The 25,503-nt window shown below is 50.7% G+C and overlaps 2 protein-coding genes across 4 annotated transcripts in view; both read right to left on the minus strand.

The window, feature by feature from the left end:
- Nucleotides 1-978: 978 nt before the first annotated feature.
- On the minus strand, nt 979-2,294 carry LOC130255633 (homeobox protein Hox-D1-like). Its single transcript, XM_056496552.1, has 2 exons — nt 1,635-2,294; nt 979-1,497 (listed from the first exon to the last, which is right to left on the minus strand). Exons 1-2 carry the CDS (start codon nt 2,053-2,055, stop codon nt 1,226-1,228), a joined length of 693 nt encoding a protein of 230 aa, XP_056352527.1. The 5' UTR covers nt 2,056-2,294; the 3' UTR covers nt 979-1,225.
- A 6,759-nt stretch (nt 2,295-9,053) lies between these two features.
- HOXD3 (homeobox D3) overlaps nt 9,054-25,503 on the minus strand; it is a 30,478-nt gene continuing 14,028 nt past the window's right edge. For 2 of the 3 annotated variants that reach the window (XM_056496435.1, XM_056496436.1), the window contains exons 2-4: nt 15,653-15,736; nt 11,864-12,409; nt 9,054-11,439 (exon numbers count right to left, since the gene is read on the minus strand). In XM_056496435.1, the coding sequence (XP_056352410.1) occupies nt 10,688-11,439; nt 11,864-12,359 (1,248 nt within the window). In that variant the 5' untranslated portion in view covers nt 12,360-12,409; nt 15,653-15,736 and the 3' untranslated portion in view covers nt 9,054-10,687. Of the gene's footprint in view, nt 11,440-11,863; nt 12,410-15,652; nt 15,737-21,591; nt 21,841-25,503 lie in introns of those variants that run through there. The other variant, XM_056496437.1, reaches the window with a different exon arrangement.

The following is a 25,503-nucleotide window of genomic DNA, read 5'->3' on the forward strand; positions in this document are numbered from 1 at the left end:
TTCCTTTCTCCCACAATTGGTTCTTCACCCCAAAGTCCAGCATCCAACAGAAATCCAGGGCAGAAAGAGACTTGTCCAAAATAAAAGTCCTGACCACAAATAAAATCACCTTCATGTAAATCCAGATGCCATTCCTCTCCACATCGCTGTTATGCTTTCACAGGTACAAATGGGAAAATAAATCTAAACTTGGTTCCTTTTTCCACTTTCATACCGTTATTTTATCTATGGGAACATTGCCAATCTTCTTTGTGCAAGTATCCAAGTAAAAGACCCAGGAATCCTCTTGTCCTTCTGTCTTTGGTCAAACCCAAGCATCTTTCTGAGCTTCAACAGGTCCTGAGGTTTTAAATGTGGTGAGATTTGTTGCAAACAGATTTACAATGATGCAATTTTTTACCCATAAGCTACAATAAGGACTGGAAGAGCTAGATGAACTAAGTCTGGCCCTAGATGCTGTAAGAGGCTTTATATTATCTACAGATATGTGAGGGGAGCTGGGAGTCAACAGACTGGCTGCCAGTCCTGGGCTGCTCAGAGCCTCTGCAAGGGAAATCCCAACACCTCTGCAGTTCGAAAGGAAAGAGGTGCTATTCTTAAGACTTTATTTCTTTCTAAATTTTACCTTGCAGTTTTTTCTGTCAAAAACCGATTTTTGACTAAATCAGCCACATCAGGAATAAGAATGTGAATGAATGAATGAATGAATGAATGAATGAATGAATGAATGAATGAATGCAAAACCAGCCTCATTTTTGCAGCAATTTTGCGAAGGGCAAGGCAAAAGACAAGGACACTTCTTTCAAAAGGGGATCTTGGACTCATGCCATGACCATCTCTGATCCTCCTTGAAAGAGGAAGTTTTGCACCAACTCTGCCTGGGCCCATGGATCTGTCTTTTTAAATGCAAAACGTAGAAAGGGTCGGGAGCGTGGGGCAGCCGCTCCACGCACCCACCTTCCCCCGAACCCCGGGCAGCTGGCAGAGCCGCTCCCTCCCTGCCTTGGGCTACCTCCTAGCTGCACCCGCCCGCCGCCTCGGCGCGGTCCCACACCGAGCAGCGGCGCTCCGGGCCAGCGGTTTTCCCTGGATCCTTACAAATAAAACCGTACATAAGGTCGCAACAGAAAAAGCAGCGGAACGGCCCGGCCGCGGTCCCGCGTGAAATGACACGCGGCTGCCAGCCCAGCCCAGCCCAGCCCAGCCCCGATGTCCCCGCGGAGCCTCAGGCGGGGCTGCCCGGGACAGCCGCGGTCTCGGCGGCGGGGGCGGCCAGCGCCTCCCGCTCCCGCTTCTTCTGCTTCATGCGGCGGTTCTGGAACCACACCTTCACCTGGGCGTCGCGGAGGCGCAGCGAGCGGGCCACCTCGAGGCGGCGGGCCCGCGACAGGTAGCGGCTGAAGTGAAACTCCTTCTCCAGCTCCGTCAGCTGCCGGGTGCTGAAGCTGGTGCGTGCGGAGCAGGCGGAAGGTTCCCCCCCGCACGGAGCCGCGCCGCCTGCAACGCCGAAAAACACCGCGTTTCAGCGGGGGCAAAGGCAGGAGGAGGAAGCGGGGCGGGGGACGAGGCAGGAGAAGGGCAGAGGGGAGCCGGGATGGGAGCAGCCCCCGCCCGCTCCCCGCTGCCCCACTCACTTCTCCCTGGCGGGCTCCGCTTCGCTCGCATCCACTCGAAGGTGCGGGGCGCCGTCGGGGCCGCGGCGGGAGCCGGGGAGCCGGGCGCGGGGGCGGCCCCGGGGCAGGGCGAGAGGAGCCGCAGCCGCCCGCCGTCCCCGCCGAGGCAGGGGCAGGGGCAGGGGCAGGGGCAGGGGCAGCGGCGGCCAGGCTCCGGCGGCGGCGGGCGGCCGCTCCCGGGCAGGATGGGGGCAGCGTGGCCCGGCGGTCCGGCGGCCCGGGACGGACGGCAGCCGGGGCCCGGCGCCTGCGGGGGGAGTGCGGCGCTGGCCGGGGCGCCCAGCGCCGGGAACGCGTCGTCCCCTCCTTGGGGGTACGGGACCTGCGAGGCCCCGCGGCACAGCCCCGGCGGAAAGGCCAGAGCAAAGTACCCCAGGTCCATGACCCACGGGGCAGCACCGTGCCCCGCCGGGGCAATACTGCTCTAATATCGGCCCTGGAGCGGGGCCAATGGCAGCCCGGAGGGGGAGCTCACGCCGGGGGTCCCGGGCGCCCCCAGCTCCCCTGTCCGCTGCCCAGGTGCTCAGTCCCGCCGCTCCGCACCGGGATTCCCCGGCACAGGCCCTTCCCTGCGCTCGCCAGAGCCGCCGCACACTCGGGATGCTCGCCGGGGGTTTGGGAGGTGAGTGAGCTGGCGCTTTCCGCTGCCCGGGCTCCTGTCTGGGGGCAGGGCTGCGCTCTCCCCTGCCCTGCAGCCGGCCAGGCTCCTGGGGGCTCCCACGGGAGCCCACGCGGGCACACCCAGGTCTCCACACCCGGAGGCTGGGCCGAGGGGCGGGCTGCTACTGCACCTCATGGCGCTTAATGGTCTCGTTCCATCTGATAAGTGCTCTGCAGCCTCTCAACATGAATCCCCTCACCGTTAACAGGCTCACACCGTTAATGGACTTTTATTTTTCCCCTGTCGATTCCGCATTGTTTTACTGAGTGTTTGGAGCTGGCAGAGAGCACCAAGTTGCTCTACCCAGCCAAATCGTCTAACTCTCTCTTGGTTTCCAATCCCACAGAATGGCAGGAAACAGCAGCAAGGTGAAGGAGGTGAAATCTGGATCCCAAAGTGATCATCTTTCCCTAAATATCTCCAAGTGACGCTTGAGCATCCAGTCTGAGCTACGCCGATGTTTGATTTGGATGATGATGGGTTTGAGCCAATGCCTCGGCTGATAACCACGGGCCAGTGCAGTTCAGAGCAGCAGAAGGGTGTGCTGAGCAGAGTACACTTGAGTGACTTGGGACTGGATGTACAAGGAACACGAAGAAGGGCTACATCATGCTGCTTTGAATTAGACTTGCAATCTTCTAATTCTTAGTAGGTGGATGTGTAGTCAGCTGGGAAATACAAGGGTTGTACTCTATTTTAACAATCTATTTTATTTCTAAATAAAAGCATGAAATTTATTTGCCTTCATCCATCATCCAGTGCCTTCCACTCAACAGCTCAAGGAGCTCTACAAGCTCTTGGCCACGGTTCCATTTGCTGTGGTCAGGAAGAGGCCACAAATTTTACAAGGACCAAACATAGTGCCAACCTCATGAAAACAAGCAGAAACCCCAGAGAAGGAAACATTCCACTGGGACTCCTGTGGATTTCAAGGGGCTGGACTGGTGACAGGAAAAGGATATAATGGGGAGGCATAACCAGACCCATTTCACTGACTCAGTATCAACTCTTTCCCATGGAGATTTCTGCTCTGCAGCTCAGCTCCATCATTATACCCAGCTGATGCTCTAATTCAGAGCAGATCTGTTTGGCTTTTTACCTGCAGGGGCCCTGGGAGGACACATTGCTGGGACAGGCATACACAAGCCTGCAAAGCTACAGGAGCATTGCCCTGCACAGGGATTGTGGTCAGTGACATGGCCTCCAATCCAGCCCCACTTTCTCTCTAGCTAATATTGTTCATCTACTATAAAACTATTATTACAGAGCAAAGACTGGCTGCATGGATTATGTCTTTAGGGTGCTTGAACTTTGAGTCTACAGATACAGCAGTCACTGAAATCTCAGAGCCCTGAAGCTCAGTGTTCTCCTGGCACAGCCTTGTTCACTGTGATGGGCTGTGCTGCCCTGATACACTAATAATGGAGTAGCACCTAAATTTCTATTTTCAGGGATGTGGGTGAAAATTAGAAGAACAGCTTAAATCAAATGCACTTTGTCAGGAAACATACGTTTTGAGGAAGGGGTTAAATTCTGGATGATGCAAACTTTCTCACCATTCCCATGGCGATCAGAGCAGTTTGGAAAATGTTATCGTCTGAAAAATCAGAAGCCTGGGAACACCAGGTTTTCTCTTTAGCAGAGAATGGCTGTCCATGCAGGAGAGCATCTGTGCTCTTCATCTCCCCTGCTGTAAAAATTCCTGCCTGCAGTGAAGGAAAGAAAATTGGCTCCAGAGCAGGGCTACTGCTTTACTTGAGGCTTGTGTTTGCAGAATGCAACTGGTTTAATTACACCTAAGACTGTTTTAAATGCTAGAAAAGCTGTCTGTGTTCACACCAACATACGATCTTTCCATTTACCCAGCTGGATGCTGTTACGAGTTTCCTGTTCATTACCTGTTTGTTTTGGCAGGACTGTTCAAGGGTGACAAAAGCAGAAATCAGTGGCTAAACACAGGCAAAACATCTCTTGTTGATGCTCTGGCTTTTGAGGGAAGACGTTTTCAACATGTAGGAATTTCAGTGTTCAGACTTAACTAAGTTTCAGTGATAGAGAAGAGAGTGACTGCAGCTGCTTTTTTACAAGAGGTCTAATGAGAAAGATGAAGGACTCATTGGAAACCAAAAGAAGGAAGAAGAAAAGTGGGGGAAAAAAGAATGTGAAGAATATGATGTGTCAGAGACAATTTGAGAATGGGAGGTTTAGGGATGCCTGTGTGAGTAGTCAAGTGATGGCAAGACAGGGGAGCTGCTGGGGCAAAAACCTCTGTGAGAACAATGGACCAAATGAGTCCTTGTGTCACCATGTTCCTGGAAATATGTAGACCTCTACAAAGTCTGAAAAAGCCACCATGGAACAGAGACATCATGTAGGGAAAAGCCCAGCCAAAAAGCCCTGCGTTCCATTGGTTGCAGACAGCAGCAAGTCACCTTAGGGAGGCTGCTAGAGCAGCGTGTGTGTTGAATGCAATGGCAGCTCTGAGCCACAGACACTGCTCTGAGACTGGGACATGGGGCCTTTCTCCCTACAAGAGTCCACCCTCTGTGCTCGTCACAGTAACTAACACAGGAGATCCCTCCCCAGCCCACAGACTGGAAGGTGTGGTTCAAGCATCACCTTGTCCTTACCCCTCTGCTGCTGCCACACTGCCAGCTGGGCAAAGCTGGTTCTCGGTGGGGATGTGCATCCATGGAGTGGAGGCAGCTAGGCTGTGGGTGGGCATCCTGAAGGAAGGTAAGCAAACACTGGGTATTTAACCAGTGGCCTGTTAGCACAAACAAGCCACCAAAGGCTCCTGGGAGAAAGGCTATTACAGAAGGAGGGGAAGCTCTTGGGAGTTTATCTTGTAAAACGTGAATGAAACCAGGGATAAACAGAGATGCTGGGAGGAGTTGTTCTGGCACTCCAGGGGAGCCATCCTCAGCTCCTGCAATAGCACAGCCCTTTCAGGCAGTCACAGCCTGAAATCCTCAGGAAAGGGTGTTTCCCTCTGTCATCAATATTTCCCTGCCACAAGTTCCCCTTTCCCAGATGACCCCTGGGGCAGGAACCTCTTTTCTCCCAGTATGTGTGATTAACGACAAAGATCTCTGTATGGACACAGAGAAGAGGAAAGTCCATCCCTTCTTCCATAAAAATTTGCTCTGAAGAGTGATTCCACATCGGCTCCTTGCCATGTAAAAGCCCTGTTTCCTGTCCCTATGGAAATTCCCATGGCTGTGGATTTGGTGGGACAGAAATATTAGACATATTGATAAACCAGAGGTGTCAAGGTAAGCCATGCTGCTGTGTGCAAAACAGAGGTGTCAATGAGTTTGCAGACAAGATTTCTGTCTTGTCTAGCCTTTCTTGCTCCCACAGATCGTAAAATGTGGACCACATTTCTTGGAGCAAAGATGGAGGCTGTGTACCTCACTCAGCATGGGATTGCCTACTGCTCCCAAAATTTCAGCTGTTGCAAGAAAAAAATGCATGTCAGCAAATTAAAATAATAACCCTAGTGTTCAAATTCTACATTCATGAGCATTTTTACCCAGAAGATGTCTCCATTCTGTCTAGTACAAATTCCTTGCTGTTTTCACTCTGCTTTGTGCTTATTGCCATTGCAGCTGAGCCTTTCTGTAATTCATCCCATAAAGTTCAGAAGGCTTCAGGACCCTGGGCTCCAAAAGGAGAGACAAAAACTCACCTCTGCTCCTGAGCAGCACCTGCAGAGGCCTAGGGATGTACAGGCACAGATATCTCACTGTGTCCCATTTTGTATCTCAGCCTATGTGACCAAAGGGGTTCAGTCCTGCCCTGTTACTCCCTGGCTCTCAGGCTCTGGGACTTGTTCTTCTTCTGCTGGATGGGGTTTCTGCTCAGGTCCCAGCTGGCTCAGGTCCAAGCAGAAGTAGGAGGAACCACTGTCAAGTAAAAAGTGCTCTTTGTGTGATTGATGACCCTTAATAGAGCCAGCCCTCTCACTCCCCTGGCAGCCCCACTCCAGGCAAGGACCACGGGGCACCCACTGCTGCCTCTCATGTGGGAACAGACATTGCCTGTTCAGGGATTAACCTGCTGTTCCATCCCTGGAAAGTGTCTGCAGCCAACAGAGCTCTGGTCCAGTTTTCCTTGCACCTTTTAAAAGCAGAGGTATCTTGTTCATCAGTGTGCAACATGACGTGACACCCAGCCCTGGCAGCACCAGCCCCTTGGTGCTGCCCACCCAGCCCCAGCTTTTGTTCCCAGGCAGGTCTGCTGGGCCTGTCCACTGTGCAGCACACTGTGCTTTGCCAGGCTGCCACTGTGTGTGGCTGCTGGGCACGCACAGCAGGCTGGCACATAGTGGGATGGCATCACAACCTGCAGCTCCTTTCCTCTCTCCTCAGCTGACAGCAGTGAGCAAGGCACCACCCTCCCAGTAGTAGACCAGCAGCACCATCCCCTTTACCCTATTTTTTCCTCTGATCAAGTAGTCCTTTTCATGTCTGGACCTCCCTTCAGGCTGTTTCAAAGGCCTTCCCATGGGGCTGGAGGGGTGCAGACACCCCAGTGGTGGATCCTGCCTTCAGACTTTTTGCCATGGAGCCCAAAAGACCCAGATAGCCCTCAAGAAAGTCAGGGGATTTCTAGGTGATGCTGATGAGCTCCCTCTTTCTTAGCCAGCCTCTTCCCTGAATGCCATTCCCTCCTGGGTATGCAGCCATGTGCCTCCTCTTCATCTTTGGAAAAGGTTGTCACGGCCCCAGATGACCCTGGTGTGGTCTCATAATGGGAACCATGGGGGTGCCCCTGAGTCCTTCCCCTGCCTGCCCAGGGGCCAGGGCTGGGAGCCTCCAGTGTCTGCTCAGGAAGTGCTTGCTAATGGAGCAAGAGGCATTTGGCTTTGTTTTTCCAGCCAAACACAAGTGGCACCTACAAAACTGTGGCATCCTGGCTGTGCTTGTCTAGGTTCCCCTGCCCTGGTGCTGCTAACCAGGCCATACACAGTGGAACACTGATGGGCCCCTCAAAGAGAAAAAGGATACAAAGGGGCAGCTCAGCACTGCACTGACTGCATGGAGATAACACAAAGCCTCAGCTCCTTTTAAAACTGGGGAAACTGCTGGAACACCATTAAATGGTGGGTCACTGTAAAGGCCAAACCTGAAAGTGGAAGACCCAAACTCTGCTGATCTGAACAGAAGAACTTGCATGGCCTCACTGAAGCTCAGTGCACCCCTGACACCTCTCAGCCAGTGCTGTCAGCAGCTCCCTATCCCAAATAGTGCAACATCACTGCTGGCATTTAGATACCCTGGCTCACTGACCTTTTTATGGGTCTGGAGCAGATGGAGGGAGCTGGGAAGGAGAGGAAGGGGTGCTATGCCTCTATTTCTAAGGAAAGGCAAGGCTAAGATCAGCCCCAGGCCTGGGCTTGGCTTACTAGTTGTGTTTTAAATAGGTGACTGGAGTTCATCACATCTTTTTTTTTTTCACAAAGAAAAATAAAGTCTAGCTTGTGCCAAAGCGTATCTCTCCTCTGGATTGCTGATGCTTGTACAAACATTGTAAAAATGCCAGCAATCTTGCTAAAGTTACATTACTTCTAATAATTAGGTTATCATCATGGACTTGCATTGCATTACAAACAAGATGCCTCTGACAGAGTCACAGAGAAGAAAGTGAATTTATTTACAAGAAGATTCTCCCTCACGCATGCTCCTCCTCCCCCACTGGAAACCATGTCTGCTGGCCCTGTCCTTCTGCAATGTGAAAGTAATTCAGGGCAGTGGGCCTCAGTAACACTGTGTTTGTGATCAGGGTTCCTCTGAACTCCCTTCCTTCCCCACATCTCTAAACAACCTTTTCTTTCTTAACAGATTTAATGAAGGACTAATAGTGTAAGTCAGGGCAGACACTGTTTGACTAACAGCCTACAGAGCACAAAGCAAAAGGGAAAAGGACACTGGATGTCCTGCAGAAATGGTGGTGCCTTGCTGTTTCACAGATAGAAGCAGGTGATGCAAAATATATTGTTTCAAGAGCACACAAAAAATCTAGGTGGAAAATGTTGTTTGTGGGCACATTGATTGCAGAAAGCTTTGGAGAGACAAACATATGTATCTATTTATGGTATATTACAAAAGTGTAAATCACAAGTGGTGTCTAGCATTACTTTTTGTGTTGTTTGTATGTTTTGTTTACTCCTGGGTGGTGCTTCTAAGAAGCAATTTGTGTGAAAAGTTCCATAGAATACAATTTTAGGGCTTAAAAGGGTTAAAATATGTCTCCAAACAAAGCAGTTTATTCTGTTCTGTATTGTTTACAGATCTGTAACACATATATCCAAATTCGCTTGGTTAAAAGTGAAATTTAACAGAAGATACACTTTTCACTGTAGCACAGCATTGTTGAAATCTCACAGAGGGGAAAACAAAACCCTAAGTAATATTTTGAATCATTAGTGCTCAGCTGAACATAAATAGCAAATGGCGAGGAAGAAAGCAGGGTTGGCAAAGAAAAGAAGAATAAATAAAAGAAAACTTGTCTGTATGACCAGGATGGGAGGTGGTAAAATATTTTTCACAATAGGAATGCCAGGTCTGTCATTAGAGGATGGAGTAGGAGCTGCAGTGTTTGTCAAACTGGAAAGTGATGCATCAGACGCTTTGGTGGGGAATACAGAAGTTTGGATTAATATTTAACTCGACATTTTTAGAAAGAGATAAGAATAGTCTTCTCAGAGCGATATGTACTGTCAGGAAGAGACTTTAATCACAGCGTTTACAAAAGAAGTATCTCTGTAAATCCAGCGAGGAGTTCAATACAGCCGTGTAACTAGAGAGGAGGAAACACGAGGGTTCAGAGCATCGTTCCCTTTCTTTTTCCTAATTTTTTATCTTCTTGTTACTTTATATTTTTCTTCCCCGTGTTAACTGTCCTGTTTGCGGCAGGGAGAGGCGGCGGTGCCCCCCGGCCGCGGTCAGGCGGGGTGGGACTGTCCTTGCCGGGCGCCGGGGGAGCGCGGCGGCACCGCCCAGACACTGCCCGCGCCCCGTCTCAGCGTCCCCCTTCGGCTGTGTGTATCTGATTGTCAATTCTCTTTCAAAGTCCATATTTATGAAAAAAAAAAGGGGGAAAAAAAAAAGGAGGAAAAGCTCGGGCTTCCAAAGATATCTAAAAAATTGATTTATGGTTAGTATAAAGACAACAGTATAAAAATAACAAAGGAGGAGGCAGCTGCTGCGTGGATTGCTATGGAGACCCTAATGAAATTAGCACTATCAGAGGGTTTCTAATTTTTTTTTTTTTTTTTTTTTTTTTGCCTTCTAAGCTTCTAATTTCATTTCTATTTTGGATAGCCAGAGTGTAATCAAAAAAAAAAAAAAAAAAAAAAAAAAAAAAAGAAAGAAATAAAGTAGCCCACCGAAATATTATGCGCGATAGATACCCAGCCAATAAATAAATGTTAACCTCACCGAGGTATTTATATGCAGGGTTTGATCTGAAACAAGATGGCCAAGAGCCCCTCTTTGTAGATCGCCTCCTCAAAGCGGCTGCGCTTCCAACTAAAGGTGGCTTCACCCGGCCGAGCCAGCTGCCGGCCAAGCCACCGAGGCGCTCGAGTGGGGCCAGCCGATTAGAAATAAATACTTTAAAAATACTTTCAATATTTTTTTAAGTGTAACGGCTCTTTGTGTGACGCCACAGTTTGTTTTACTCTATTAATGATTTACGACTTGCTGTCTTAATTAATCCTTACATAAACTACAAACACCAGCCACTGTTACAACTGTTCAAGACTACTCTCTCAACTAGCTCAGACCGATTATACTAAATAGGTGAAATGTAAGTCACCATGGACCTGAATCCCTCTCCCGAAGTATTGGTGAAGAAACTCTACAAATACCCACATAAATACATTAAGACGAGGATAAATAATCAGTGATACAAAAAAATTGTCTCGCTTAAAATAATAAATACATATCATTTAGTCCAATGCGATCCTTACGTTACGGAAGAACTCATAAATTAACTTCTCTGAAATAAGCTTACGCGCGGGCGAGTTCCGACGGCTCACGACTGGTCTAAAACACCTCAGCATGACGCGCTGCTAACACTACAGCATCTCTAAGACTTACCTTCAAGTACATCATTACCAGCTTATCAGTCCCTCGGTTGGCAGTATATTGCACTGTCATGCTTAAAACAGCTCTAAGAGAAAGGCTCCTGCTCACGGACCTACTCGGGGCTGCGGAAGAGAGAGGGGAGCTGCTAGGGGAGACAAATCCACTAATACTGTTGGCACTCGAGAGCACAGTAACACTGTCCCGTCAGAAAAGTGAGGTAATGGAGAGGGGAGCGGGGCCCGCTGGCCGCCGCCCCGCTACAGATGCGTGAGCTTGGGCGCCTCCTGCATCCGTCCCTGAGAGGTGTGGTGAGAGGAAAGGTCCGTGTAGGTAGGGTGGGGGTCGCAAGGTCCGTGGTGGTGGCCGCCGGGGATCTGGGCGGCGCAGCTGTAGTCCACGCTGGCGGAGGAGGGGTGCTGCAGGTGCCCCAGGTTGAACATGGGGCCTGAGGCCGGCATCGAGTCCACGAAGTTGCCCCCCACGTAGACGGGGCTGCCCTGCAGGCTGGGGTTGGCGAAGCCGCCGCCGCCGCTCTGCATGGGGTGGGGGTCGTACTCCGCGCCCGCGTAGCGCTTCTGCTGCGGCAGGCAGCTGCTCAGCGGCGCCGTGTAGGCGGCCAGCCCGTACATGCTCTGCTGGGACTTGGCGAACGAGGTGGGCGAGGGCGCGTCGTAGCTGAGGCTGTTGACGCCGGGGAGCTGGCTGGAATAGCCGACGTGGTTTGGGCCGCTTAGAGGGGGGCTGCGGTCCGGGGACTGTCCGACGGGGGAGTGCATGATGCCTTTGGCTTTTTGGTCCTTTTTGTACTTCATCCGGCGGTTCTGGAACCAGATCTTGATCTGCCGCTCGGTCAGGTTGAGCAGGTTGGCCATCTCCACGCGGCGCGGCCGGCACAGGTAGCGGTTGAAGTGGAACTCCTTCTCCAGCTCCACCAGCTGCGCGCTGGTGTAGGCTGTGCGCACCCTCTTGGAGGCCGGCCCGGGGGGGCTCTTGTCCTCGCAGCTCTCTCCTGCAAGGAAGAGGCACAAAGAGACATTGGTTCCCCTCTACGAAAGACAGCCCCCACTTCCTCCCGGGGTCTCTCGGAACCTGCCATACCCTCTCGCTCTGTCGGCTCCCGGGGAGGGGATGTAGGGGGCCCAGGGGTGGCCTCCAGCTCCTCCCTGCCCCACATACACACCGTCCCACAGCTGCCTCTCCCCAGAGACCACCAGCGGCCACCCGTCCAGTCCTCGGGACCCGCCCCCAGCCTGTCCCACCTGCCCAGCAGGGCTGGGATCCCTCTGCGGGGTGGGGGGACGGGAGGGGGAAGACAGCCAGAGGAGCAGCACACAAGGCGCGGAGCCAGGGGGCTCAGGCCGGGGGGTTCAGGCCGAGGGACTCAGCCCGGCCCCCCGGGCGAGCAGTGGGTCGGGGCGGGGGTGTTGGGCTACCTGGGGGGGCGCAGGTGCTTTTCTGCTTGGAGTTCTGCCGGGACTCCTTCATCCAAGGAAATATCTGCTTGCTGAGGGTGGCGCTGGCCGAGCCCGAGGAGTTGGGGCCCCCCTTGGCTTTTTTCGGAGGGGGCACACTGGGAGGGGGGTTGGGCGGGGAGGAGGGCGGCAGGGCCGGGGGCTGATGCTCGCCGATCCCCGGGGGCTGGCTGCCGCCGGGGCCGCCCCCGCCCGGCCGCATGCAGCTCCCGCTCAGCTCGCTGCCCTTGTGGGCCGGAGCGCGGCCGGGTGCCGAGCCCTGGACGGAGCAGGCGGAGCCGGGGTACTCGCCGTCCAAGCCGGCCTGCCCGTAGGGCTGGTGGGCCGCGCCGTAGGGGTAGGCGTCGGCCTTGCTGTAGCTGTAGCCCCCGAAGAGCCCCGCGTTGTCGTAGTAGGCGGCTTTCTGCATCCTCTGCTCTGCGATCGCCGAGGCCCGCGGCCCCCGCTCAAATAACATTGACCGCCGCCCCGCGCCTCACGTCGTCGGCCCGGGCCACCCGCAGCCACCTGGGGAGGGAAACAGCAGGGACACAAAAGAGACTTTTAGAGGGGGACACAGGCTGGTAGCGGCTGGCACGGGCCGGTCCCGGCACCCTCCGCTCCCCGGCACCCTCGGCCTCCCATCCAGAGGAGGGCTGGGAGTCATCAAGGAAGGAGCAGGGGACCCAAAGAAGGACCGAGGGACAAAAGAGGAGGAGCAGGGTCACCAGGCTGGAGTCAGGGCAAACTGGGCCACACCAGGGAGAGAGCAGAGCACCCCAGGGAAGGACCGGGCCACTGCAGGGAAATAGCCCTCCGAGAGCGATGGTGCAGGGGGGAACAGGAACACATTGGCGGGACTTCCTACAGGCCACCTTTTGAAGCATTTTGGGGGATGGTTTTTTTTGCTTTGTTTTGCCTTTAGACCGTTCCAGCTCGAGTTTGGCTGGATCGGACCCCGCGGTCGTAGGCAACGGCTCTGAGTGAGCAACTGTGCTGGCTGGTGTCCCCAAAGAGCCGCTGGCCCATTTTGGCCGAGAGCATCCGCGCCCCCCGCCCCGCACGCGTGCGCACGGCCGTGCACGGTTGACATGATGGATGGAGCCCGGGCTGAGGCCGGGCAGAGGCAGAAAAATCCCGTCCCCTTTGTAAACCCGCCCTTCTTCTTTCCCTGGATTCCTCCAGAGTTAAAGTATAACCGGCGCCATTCACTCCCTTCACTTTGCACTATAAAGGAAGTCGCAGGTCAGCTCCCCTATTTTAATTCTGTGATGAATTAAATTCCCTCTCCTAACGTTTCTCGTCCCTTTTATTTGTACCCAGTAGAAAGAACCTGAGACATTTGAGATAATTTTTAGAGGGTCCTTTTCTTTTCTCAGTCTGCAAACTTACGGCTCTCCCCTCCCCACCCCCCAGCTCCCACATGAGGCTGCTCCCACCGAAAACGCACGGTCCCCTTAGGGCAGATGTTTTGGGGCAGGGTGCTGTTACCTTTCTCCTTGCTGCTCCCAAAACTTCTCTGCACTGAGTGCAAGATGGAAACTGTTCTGCAATTTTGATGCGGCTTTTAAATATTCCCTGCTCTTATTTTTCTTGTGAGATAGGGGTTTTCTCTGACACTTTTGGTAATTTTGTAAACTAGCACATACTTCACCTGACAATGTAAGTCTGTAAATCAACATATCTTAAGACTTTCTTGTATTTCTGCAGGATTTAAGCCTACTAACATACCAGAGAAAAGTAGCTAGAAATCCTTGAAAGGTGTCCGACAATTATAGTTCTCCTGCCTATACTTATGCAATACTAGGAGAGTACTCTCCTTTCTCTCGCAAGTACCGTTGGTCCTGCCAAATACCGTGGATCTGTTCCCTAAAATTCACTGGGAAACACATCTGTGTAAAGTAAAATAACCTCAGCGAGCTGCGATCCACGGCCGCTCTCGGCGGTTTATCCCGTGTCACAGACCGCCGGGGTCCTTTTCTTTCCTGAACAAAAGCTTGAGATGATCTGTGGAGCTGACGGAAACGGGAACTGTTTTTCTCTCCTGGAAATTTTTAGTTTAAAAAGTCTGCAGGAATGGAAGGTGGCGACGAAGATGAGTTTTAATATGATGTGATAATCTTGACGAGTCTTGGAAGTATTTTTGTCCGAATAACTCTGTCATTCCTTTCCCACTTCTATCATCTACATTTTCGGGACCGGTCTGGACTGAGGACTTTTGTTAGCACAACAGTGCCTTAAGCGTAGGCTTTTATATGCCTCGTGAAATATAGTTCCCAAAAGAATACACAGAATCTTAAGAAAGAATATTGCTGTTAAGCTGTTAAAAGCCTTATTTCTTTTCTGAAATACCAACTGCTTGTGAACTCTGCTTGAACCTAAAAAGGAGGCTATGGGCCATAAATCACATGGACAATGCTCAACTGTTTGGTGGCTCATCTTTAGATCTTAGAAAGAGAGAGAGGGAGAGAAAGAGGGAGAGGGAGACCTATCCAGGGTTTGATTTTCCACGAGTGAAAGGCCCGGGGTAATGTTTTTATAGGTAACACCAAAGCGGGGGCTCAACACTTGGTTTGGCCAGAAACAGCCTCCAGGGAAAAAAAAAATAAAAAATAAAAAAGACAAGGAAAAAAAAGTGACATCCAAATGGTGAGGCCGAGCCATGGGAGGTGGGCTTGGAGGCACCGAGGGTAGGAAACCGCAAAGTATCCATGTCTGTGTTTCAGATTTCCCTTCCTCCTCTCCAGAAAGGTTAACCTCATCTGAACTGTTAGGCGTTGTACATGATAATGGGGCTTTTTGTGCTGCCGCTGGTTCCAGAGCTCTTGGGGGATGCCGACCCTCTCACGGCTGTGCCTGGAGAGCAGCTGGGAGCCCGAGCATCCACCCGCGCGTGTGCGCGGAACCCGGCTGGCCCAGGCTGACACCGGCCCGGCACTGCCCGCCGCTCTCCTCCCGACACTTTCATATTAAGCAGTTCTCTACTAAAACTTCCACTACACTTAATTCTGCTTCGGATCAATATCTAATATGATACCGAATAAATAAGAGGCGGTGAGAGCGGCCAGCGAAGCGGTTATTAAAGCAGCCGGAGCTCTCAGGGTGCATATCAATGCACCTGTCATTGCGGTTGTAGCAAAATTTATGACTGCTAGCGCCGTGGCAGTAAACGCTCCGGCCAGGAATGAAAAGGAAAACACTTCCCAAGCCCCGGCACTTTCAGAAGTGCAAAGCAGCCGGCGCGTAGGAGGGAGCCCGGCAAAAGAATCCCCCGCTCGGCACGTTTCCCGGCCGCCGGCCCGGGGCAGCCCTGTATATAAGGAAAGCGCCGGAGCCGCCGCCGGACCCGGCCGCAAGCAGGGCAGCTGGGCACCCACCAGGGCAGCTGGGGCTGCGCCCGAGCCGCGGGATGTCTCGTCTTTGGGGGCACTGAGAGCACTGGGGAGCGCGAAGGGGCCCTGCGAGACACGGAGCGGTGGCCGCCGTGGGGCCTCTTAAGCCAACTACAGATCCCCCCCAGGTCCAGCAGCTCCCCGGGGCTGGGTCCAGGCCTTGGCTGCTCCCCAGCCCGGCTCGGCTTCCCTGGACCGGGGGCGGCTTTCAGCGGGGCCTTCTGCGGGCTGTTCTCTATCTGAGCGCGGGGCGGCGGCGCGTCCCGGGAGCGCCCAGCAGCTCTCCCCGCTCGGCGGGCCTGGGCCGCGCTCCCTGCGACGGGCCTGTCGCGATAGGGAAAGCGAGACGTGGATGGAAAAGGAAATTCAGAGAACTCACCAAACTTAGGTTTTTTCTTGATTTTTGACTTTAACTGTGTGAGTAGGATCTTCAGGTTCCTTTGGATAATCCGTGGGCACGGACCTGCAACAGAAGTGATAACCCTCAGCGGAAACTGCTTTGTTTTGGACTTTCTTCCTTAGGACTTTGTTAATAAATGCACATCTCGTCCGCAGCCCCTCACCGTGTCTCTCCGTCCGCGTCAGATCTTTTACCAGACAAAGGATAGATGTTTCTCTTCATTTATTAGTAGCGCTTTGAGAGAGGCGGGGAGCAAACAAACGTGCGAAATACTCCGGTTGCGGGTCGGAGCCGGGCAGGGCGGCCTGCGGCAGCCTCCCGGTCGGGCCCCGCGCACCGGCCGCGGAACCGTGCCTGCCTTCCCGAGCTCCAGCCCGGGCCGGGCGCACGGGCTGAGGGAGCCTTTGCGGGGCGGCTGCGGGCACCTTCCAGGCTCACAAGCGCCTCTCCCGCCGCCCGCACCCACGGCCCGCCAGGAGTTCCGCGGAAACGAAGCTAGCGCGGGTCTCTCTCCATTTTTCCCCCCAGACACCGAATAAGAAAGACAGAAAGAAAGATAAGCGAAGAAGTCCCAGCATTGAAAATGCTCAGCAAACATTTGCGTCGCGAAATTAATATTTTGCCTTTGTCTGTGCAATGTGTCGGTTCAGGACTTTAAGAACTTAAGAGTTCGAGAAAATCCCCCACAAAGAAGCCCGGGTCATTATAAAGACGATATCTAGCCACTATAAGCCTTTGAAATGACCTTTGGCTCGTATAGCAATAACTCACCACTTAATGAACAACCAACGGAAGCGCCTCCGATAGCTCACAACACAACAGACCTTACAACTTTCCACCAAGTCTTCTCTCTCCCTAACCAAACTCAGTAGGATGCTACATTCCCCTTCCAAATCACCTTAATTTATGCTGGCAAACTGGAGTTAGGGAAGTGGAGCTTCATGATTACACATGATGCTCGCTCAGGTTCCTGGCCCGGGCCTGTCCCGGTAACGTCTTATATAATGTATTCACGTGGGCGTACGTCAACTTTAAGTGCTTTATTTTTTTAAAGAGAATTCATTAGAAATAGCACTTTACACGGTGTATGAAGGCAACCTAAAGTGGGTTGCACCTTAGCCCCTGAGCGGAGAGATCATAATATTGCAAACCGAGTCATTGTTAGCCGCTGTTGATTAACACGGTAAGTTTTCATTTTGTGCCTAATTAATTATCGACTTCTCATTCCTTTCCGAAGGAGCTTCTCGGCCTCACAAGCGACAGCCTTCTAGCTCTAGACATGCTTTATTTAGCCAGAACTTGGCCAAATACCAAGACTTCCACGGCCACAGGAATAAACCCCGAAGTCTGTACCACGGAGAGAGGAGCCTGGGCACGCTGGGGTTGTGCTCGTCTCCCAGCGCTCAGAGAAGACGTTGCCAGAGCTGAACCCAGGGAAATCTTTAGAACTATTCAGGCGTGGGACCAATATAGGTATTATTGAAATTTTAGGTGAAGTTATAAGTGAGTGCTTCCATCGAGCCAAATGAAATGCTGCTCGCAGTAATTGGATTCAGCTGACTAACTTGGCAGGCCAGCAGCTTGGAGGCATACAGCTAAGAAAAATGTTCAGTGCTTTTAACTTCTGATCGAGCAGAGCAACACGCAACAGAAAATAATAAATAAATAAACAAACACCCTAACTTTCTCCTTCTCCCCTGGCCTCCCACCCTATTTCCTTCGGGGCGCTCCGACCCCCGCCGAGGACTCGCCCGGGTGACTCGGGGAGGGCAGGGTCCGCTCCAACCTTACACACACTCTCTCTCGACAGCACAACGATGGGCTTTACGCAGGGGCTTTACAGCAGACATAACCGAGAGTTCACCCGGCTCCAGGCAAGCCACCAGTCAGTAGAAACAGGCGTTCCTGGGAGAGTCGGGCTAGTTGCAACAGCCCAAGCGGGAGCTGAGCTGTAAGTGTTTGCAGGGAGGCTGTCTGGCCGCTTCCAGCCCCCCAGTCCGCCCAGAGAGGCACCGGTCCCCCCAGGCATCTTCCCACCGCCTTATTGATCAAACCACACAAATGCAGGGCAAGAAACTTCTCGGTAGATAAATATCAAGCCGTGCTTCAAATAGCATGTGTAACTCGGAGGCATGAGCATACCGGTAACAGCAGTACTAAGACAACTGGGGAAGGAAAACAACAGCCACTAAGGAACATGAATGCACCGCCAGGGAAAAAGGTCCGGGAAGACACTTGGCATGAACATTTGAGAGATCCTATGTAGGGGCTACATAACCGATATGCCTTTTTTAAATCACCCTTTACAAATCAACACGGCTACCCCCTGCCCGGCTAACCACTGCAACGCATTAATGTGATGCTCAATCTCACTTTGGCAATGGGAACATCTAGCAAAGTTCTCTCCCTCGTTTGTTTGCTTATTTGTAATTCCTTTCCTGAAACCACCGAAAATTGGGGTAAGGATAGGATAGGGTTAAACACATTCCCCTAGCTTTTGGAAATGAGTTCACTTTTTATTTAAAGAACATATTAAAAAGAAGATACAGCTTAAAATGTTCAAGTAGATGGAGACCACTCCACACATTTGCAGCCACTATGGTCGGAGATTGCAAACAAATTCCGGACATCTCTGAGTAAAGGAGATAATACAGCCCCTGCAGTTAAACGTCCCATTTTGTCATGCAGTTGCTTACCTGTATATCAATTTATCATAAACCTGGGCTCCTCACTTTTCAGGATCTGCGCTTGCAGTTCTTAGAATATATCCTTCACCCTTTGTCTGAAGACAATACTCTCCTAAACCTGATCTTGCGGTTTTACAAATATTTCCATACACCAGAATTCCCGATAGAACGAAAACAGGCTCAGGCTCAACTACCAATAAAAGAGAGCGAGTGGAAATCGGAATTTGTTGGGTTTAAAAAAAAAAAAAAATCAACACACAACCCTTTAGCCATCAGCCTCCTGGAACCAACGGCAGCAATTGGCCGGCTCTTGTTTTGTTTTGGTTTTAAATCGTGCGGCCATTGATGAATTTTGGGGGCGAGCAGGAGAAATCCCTTTATAATCAGAAATATAGGCACTGCCTTAAAATACAGGCATATTGTCCCACGTGATCGGCGAGCAGCGCCTCAGCCGGGGCCGCGGCTGGCGCTCCCCGCGCCCCCGCGCAGCGGGGCTGCCGCGCCGGGCCGTGGGGCGGGCGGACCCGCGCCCTGCGCGCCCGCCGCCCCGCACTTACGCGCCCCGCGGGGCTGGAGGAGCAGGGGGAAAGGTGAATTCCGCGGGATGATCCCAGCGCGCAGAAAATCCCAGCGGAGACAGAGGAGGTATTTGGAACCGGCTGCGGCCGGGAGCCTGTGCCGGGGGCAGCTCCGCATCCACGCTGCTCTGGCGGACAGGCGTTGGGGCCCACTGGCGTGCGCGACTTTTTGCTTTCTCCTTCTCCAGACCGGGAAGATGCTGGGCAGCGGGGACTACCCCTGTCTGGAGGCTAAACAAGCGTTGGGGGAAAAAGCCCTCATGGCATTTGTGCGTGTGTGTGTCTGCCCTGAGCCTGCCTCCTTGCTCTGTGTGTATGAAGAGACATGGAATAAACCCTGTGTATATCTCTCGTGTGTGTCCACAAAGCTCCCCAACAATACCAGTTAGGCAAAAGAAAAAAATTGTATATATATATATATATATATTAGCTTCTCTGTTTGATTTTTTGGTAACATATCTGTAGCTATAAATACACCACACCTAATCTAACATCTGCTATGATTTCATTACCATCCAAAGCACGGGGATGTGACAGTAACGTATCACCTTACAATACTAACCGTAAGTGCATTGTAACATTTATCTAAATTACATTGCTTTTCCTGACTTTGCAAACCAGTTATAAAAAGATTGGAGTCCAGTGATGGAAACATAAGTTCAATGTAAATTATTGTGTATAGCTTCGGATTTATAATCCTATATTTCTTCGAAATGATGCACTTAAATCTCGCCTCAAGTAAGAGGTAATGGTTCTTTATATCCTTTTCAGTCAGCCATTTATTTTGGTGTCTGGGTAGTTTTGCCGAGCCCCCCGCGCTCGCGTGTCTGTGTGTACATACAGCAGCCCCTACACGCACAGCGTGTTCTGCATACTTGTGTACATGCACACAAAGCCGAACATAATTCTGGCCGCTGTTTAGACATTTTGGATGACGGAGAGGTCTTTAGCTTCCTACACAAAAGTGCGAGGGGGAAAGCTGGACACGAGCAAAGAACACGAAGAGGATTCAGAAGAAAATGCCTTTTTGGAGGGCAGTTTGAAAACACACAACACCCCCACCCCCTCCGCCCCCCCGAGAAAACATCACAGCCCTTTGGTGTCTTTTCAGAGTCTAGTGCTTAAAAAAAAAAAAAAAAAAAAAAAAAAACGGAGGGGAAAAGAAAGAAAGAAAAAGAAAAAAGAGCAGGCAAATTTAACGTGAAAATGGAGGACGGCTGAAAGAAAGGAGCACCTTCGCCACCACTGCCAGAATTAAGATATTGTAAAGGGAACTGAAAAAGTATTAAGGAAATGTTAATTCTTTGGCTGGTGGGACTCCAGCTTTGCGCGAATTTGTCTCCAGTAAAGGATCTAAGACTTCTTCAATCGCAGCATATGTTCATAGAGCAATAAAACAGAAAGATTTACAGTCTCCGCCCGCCCCCCAGCAGCCTCGCACCCTTTCAGGAATTACTTATGATGATTTATAACAACAACTCCGGCAATTGTCAAACTGATAAAATAGCCCGGGCTATATGCGAGAATAAACGCTCTTATGAAAGGGTTGCGATTTATGTTCAGGTCCATTTTACTGTGTGTCTTGGTGGAGTTTGGTTTCTTTCCCGGCCCAATAGGATAATATAAAACTTCATTGATAAAAATGTAGGAGTTCTCGTGAAGTAGCAAATCTGTTCCTTAGTCACTACCACAGCACATAAACATTTGTCATTTTTGAATAATTGAATTAATGTGTTATTGTTTGAATGTATAATTCATAACATAGGAAACTTTGTCTCTGTCCTGCCACTGAAACGGAAGCAATAAAAAGCTACAATCTAGGGTTTTTAGAAATTACTCCAGCAAGGGATAATAAAGAATATCCTGTTTGCAGAAGGTATTTCCAGCTGACTGGGGTTTCACAGAGAAATGTCAGACTCGTCCGTATTCTATGGAGTTTATAGAGAGTGGCTTTGTAAAAAAACAAAAATACTATTTTTCCCCAGTCCGGGCTATTGATCGGGGGCTCTCAAGCCGGCATGCCCGCTCCGGGGGCTGGATGCGGCCGGACTGCCCCGCAGCCCCGCGCCGGGCGGAGGGCTCGGGCGGCCGGGGCAGGAGCGGGCAGGGACCGGGGCAGCGGGGCCGGGGCAGCGGGGCAGGGGCAGGAGCGGGCAGGGGCCGGGGCAGCGGGGCCGGGGCAGCGGGGCAGGGGCAGGAGCGGGCAGGGGCCGGGGCAGTGGAGCCCGGGCCGGCCTTTGTGCGGGCGGCGGGGGAAAGGCGCGCCTGGCCCTGGCTCCGGCCCCGCTGTCAAAGACGCTCGGCAAAATTTACGACCCCTCTTGCGGAGGAGCTGAGGGCCTTTCCCCGCCGCTGGGACCGGGCAGCCGCTGCCCTGGCAGCCGCATTGTTTGCTCCGCTCCGCGCCTCCCCGCGCAGGCAGCGCGGCCGGAGCCGCGGCTCCAGAGGCGCTCTGGCCATCAGCTCCCTGCTCCGCGCCCGTCCTCTTCCCCCGCTCCCTGGGAAGCAAAGGTCATCGCTTGCGCCCGGTCCGGTTCCCGGCCGCTGCCGCGCTGGAAATCAGGAAGCAGCGTGCCCTATTTGTCAAGTGTTTGACAGCTGAGTTCATTAAGCCTTAAATAAGGAGGAATAAAAGTAAAAAATGTTTACGTACCAGGCGTCTCTTTTTCAGCAGCTACCAAAGAGCTAGGTGTGCAGGGAGAGGGACGGCACCCTTTGTATATTATATTCTTGGGATCTCTTCAGTTTTCAAGTCTGATAGAGTCCTTTGCTTGGCAGATTAATGACGGCTCCGTGTTTCTTAAGGGACGTGCTGAATTAATTATTTCGCAAATCACGTGGTCAGGACTTGTAGAAATCTATTCTTATCATCTTCCTTGCACTTTGAAATTCTGCCTGTTATGACTGTTCCTAGCAAGATTATTTTGGTCTCTAGGCTTGGGGGGAAGGAGGGGGGAAAAAAAAAAAAAAAAAGGAAAAAAGAATCAGGGGAAAGGGCTAACAAACATGGCCGTTGGAAGCGGTGTGGCTCTGCACCGAGAGGTCCCTATTTACTGTACTGTACAGTGAGTGGGGCTTGCTATTGACTCTGCCTTTCCTCTTCATTCTTACCTTAACGACTAGTGGTGATATAATATACAGAACTGTATTGATGTATCGGGAGTAACAGGAGGAGCCATTAAACAGCACAGAGAGAAAGTACAATCACAAGATATGCCTCAATATTTAAACTTAGCGAGTGTGTGCTTAGAAAGGCAGCCCCAGCCTCCCCTCGGTGCACTTGGGCTGTAAGGGCACATGTTTTCTGCTGGGCACCCTGCTCCCTGCCCGGGCTGAGCCAGAGACTGTATTTTTGGACTCGTGCCTTGACCACGCTCCAGGAGAGGACAAGCCCTCACTGACAAGCACTTATGACAAAAATAGTGCAATCGACTTCTCCTGGCTACTTGTATATGTTATTGTCTGAGATGCTTACGCTGGGAAGAAAAAAAAATATGCTTGTCCTAGGTGCATGAAAAAGTTTAAAGACTCCAAGATGTGTTTTCTTGTGATCTTTCTTTTGTATCCGCTGTCAAAGTGAGAGTTACTGCTCAGGAAAAACCACTCTCAGCATTGCAATTTCGAATTTCCATTTCTTTATTTAATTGATTCTTTCCAGGACTCACCTAAAAGACACACATCTGTGTGGGCACCGAGGTGACTTCAGGTGTGGCTCCTTGCCTCCTACCACACATGCAGAAATCCAGGAGTCATTCTAGGAGGGCTTGTTAAATGCAAAGCAGCAGCAAATGGATGACAGGCACTTTTAACTGCAGCCCAAAAGTAAATATAGACTCCAGCTTGGCCTGGAGTCACACCATTATGGCTGAGGCAAACAGCAAACCTGTTCAAAGGGACATTTGGAAGGATGCTATGCAGAGTCACTCATCTTTTAACACTGGAATGATGGGAGGGACCAGCATTTGCACAGAAGAGAGACCCACCTTGTAAGGACTGCTTGTTCAAGGTACAAACCAGAATCTATTTCGCTACACCTTTTATTATTTCAAAAGTATGCGGAGGGCTTACATCAAAACTACAGGCGACAGTTAGTATAAATAACGCTTTAATTAATGGCAGCAAAACATCAGCAAAGTCTATAAAAGCATCACACTTTAACAGAGATGAGAGTGGTGCTGGACAATGCGACCGTTTAACAAAGGCTCAAATGCACAACGTTCACCCGTGATGAACAAAGGTAACCAGCTTCCCTTCATACAAACAACAGCTCTGGAGGAGGGTTACAACCATTTAAAAAAACAGAAAAACAGAAACTCAGGTTCGTTTTGCACGGGAGGTTACGACCACTGGGTGCTCCTGGTCATTATTATTATCCTGACCATTCAGAGCATTGGCAGCTGGAAACTATTTCTGTTTGGTACTCTCTGCCTCCACTTCACGTATTCTCCGATCTTACGGTGCAATTACACCTATGCAAACCTACAGTGCTCCAGCCTCGCTCAAAGGCGACTTGCAAACGGGGTTGTAAGAGCTGTGCCTGCCGAAGCCAACACTCGTCCTGGAGTTATTAACATTTCAAAAGACAATGAGACAAATTCTGCTCGCAGCTACATGCCTGTTTGACTTCAGTGGGCGGGGGAAGGAAATCTGGGAGCAGAAGTTGGTCCTTTAACTTCGGGAGTCATCTCGGTTGATGAGAAGCACAAAACAAAGATTTTCTTATCCAAGGCCATTATTTTCCAGAATTGTACCACAGATGCCAAAGTTGGTGGCTCTCTCTCGATTAACACTCTTGCCCTGCTCGCAGCCAACTTATCAGGCTTTAAGAAAACAGCGGGGGTCCGGACAGAGGATTTTCAGGAAGGGCAGCTAGAGGGGTTTTACTTCCCCACACCCTTTTTTCTTCTTTATTTTAATAGATATGTATGAAGAGCAAAAGGATGGCTTTGAGCAGCTCTGGAGAGGAAAGGCCAGTACTGCAGGAACCTGGTGTAACAAAACTTGAAAACTTGTCTCAGGAATTCCCTCCTCAAGCGCTGCTGCTAGCTGCTCTCCATGCCAGAGAAAGGGAAGGGTAGTTTGGGTCCAAAAGGTTAAGGGTTTAGAGGTCACTCTTCCCGGCTGAAATACAACTAATCGAATAGAAAATTTGTCCTCTGGGTGAACCTGTTCCTGCAATTTAGCCGAACTTCAGTAAAATACCTTTTCAGCTTCTCAACGTGAAGGCGTCAGAAAAAAGACGTCTTTACTATGTATGAACTCGGTGCTTTTTGTCATAGAAACAATGATGCGAATAATGCGGGAATATCCATCTTTAATATCACGACGTGGAGATATTCAAGTATTGCCATGTGCAAGTCTGAGAACTGGGCTAACCCTAAGGAAGAACAAAGAGTTTTCTCCAGGCTCTAAAACAAAAGAGCAAGTCTTAAAGACACTTTGCGGACTTCAAGCGATGAGAAAAGGGCAGAAATTAACTGCTGGCCACAGTTAACGTTGCCGAATACACTCTTGTTGAAAAGCTCGCCTTTTATTTTCGAATTAATTCAAGCCCATTTTGGCCAGCGTTTTCCCGAGCGAGCCCAGAGAGCCGTGAGTTCTCAGTGGGAAGCATCCAGCCTGGAGAAGGGCACGTTAACTCAGCCCCTGTTCTTTCCACCTCCCTTCAGTGTTTGCTATGGGTTTCCTTCTTCGCCACTTTTCTCTTTAATAAAGGGATCACCTCGTTACAATTTTGGCTATGAGGTCCCTTTCCTAGGCTGCCCTGAGGGTGCAGGAGATAAGGGCTGAGCTTTAAAACCGCCTGAGCGGAGGTGTAAGTGGCTCAGGGAGCTGGTTTGCTTTGGTTTCGTAGTTAGAGCACTAAAACTTTGGCAACCAGCAATCAGGGACAATTTCGTGAGTATTAGACCAGCTCTGCTCCCATCCAAGCCTTTCGTCTTTCCTGAAAGCAACTTGCTGAGATTTCCAGCCATTGCAGTCATGTGTCATGGTTTGCTAAAAAACAATCACTGTTCTAAAAAAAAAAAAAAAAAAAAAAAAAAAAAAAAAAAAAAAAATCCAAAAAAACTCAAACACCAAAACCAAAAATAAACCACCCAATCTTTAAAAACCCACCCAAACCTAAAAACTATACAAACGAAAGCCACAAAAATCCAAAAATAAACCCAAAACAAAACAAAGCAGCAACCCACATAGGCTACAACTCTCTAGCAGAAAAGAAATTTAAAATCTGATGAAAGAATGTGCTCAGTTTTCAGCTTTGAATGGCTCAGTTTATATCAGAAATTACATTAATTTTTCATTCTGGGTTGCTGCTGGTTTTTTGTGGGGTTGTTTTTTGTGGTCCCCTCTCTTCCTTTTTTTCTTTCCATTTTTAAATGAGGTATCGATGGTTTAAAACACAGCGCTGAACAGAGCAGACTTTGGAAACAGATTTCAAGCCTATTAGCTCTGGATGGCACACGGTAAGGAGCAGGGACGCTTTTCCTATTCACAAAGAAGGAAATTTAAAAAAAAAGGGGGGGGGAGACAAGAAAGTTGTGTACGTTCAAGACAAGTAAAC

This window comes from Oenanthe melanoleuca, chromosome 7 (genome assembly GCF_029582105.1).
Source record: "Oenanthe melanoleuca isolate GR-GAL-2019-014 chromosome 7, OMel1.0, whole genome shotgun sequence".
Lineage (NCBI taxonomy): Eukaryota > Metazoa > Chordata > Aves > Passeriformes > Muscicapidae > Oenanthe > Oenanthe melanoleuca.

Excerpts from the sequence above, each read along its gene's own strand:
- LOC130255633 (XM_056496552.1), bottom strand. The coding sequence starts at position 2,055 with ATGGACCTGGGGTACTTTGCTCTGGCCTTTCCGCCGGGGCTGTGCCGC. Across the intron at positions 1,498-1,634 it reads GCGGAGCCCGCCAGGGAGAA|GCGGCGCGGCTCCGTGCGGG; the intron begins GTGAGTGGGGCA and ends TCGGCGTTGCAG.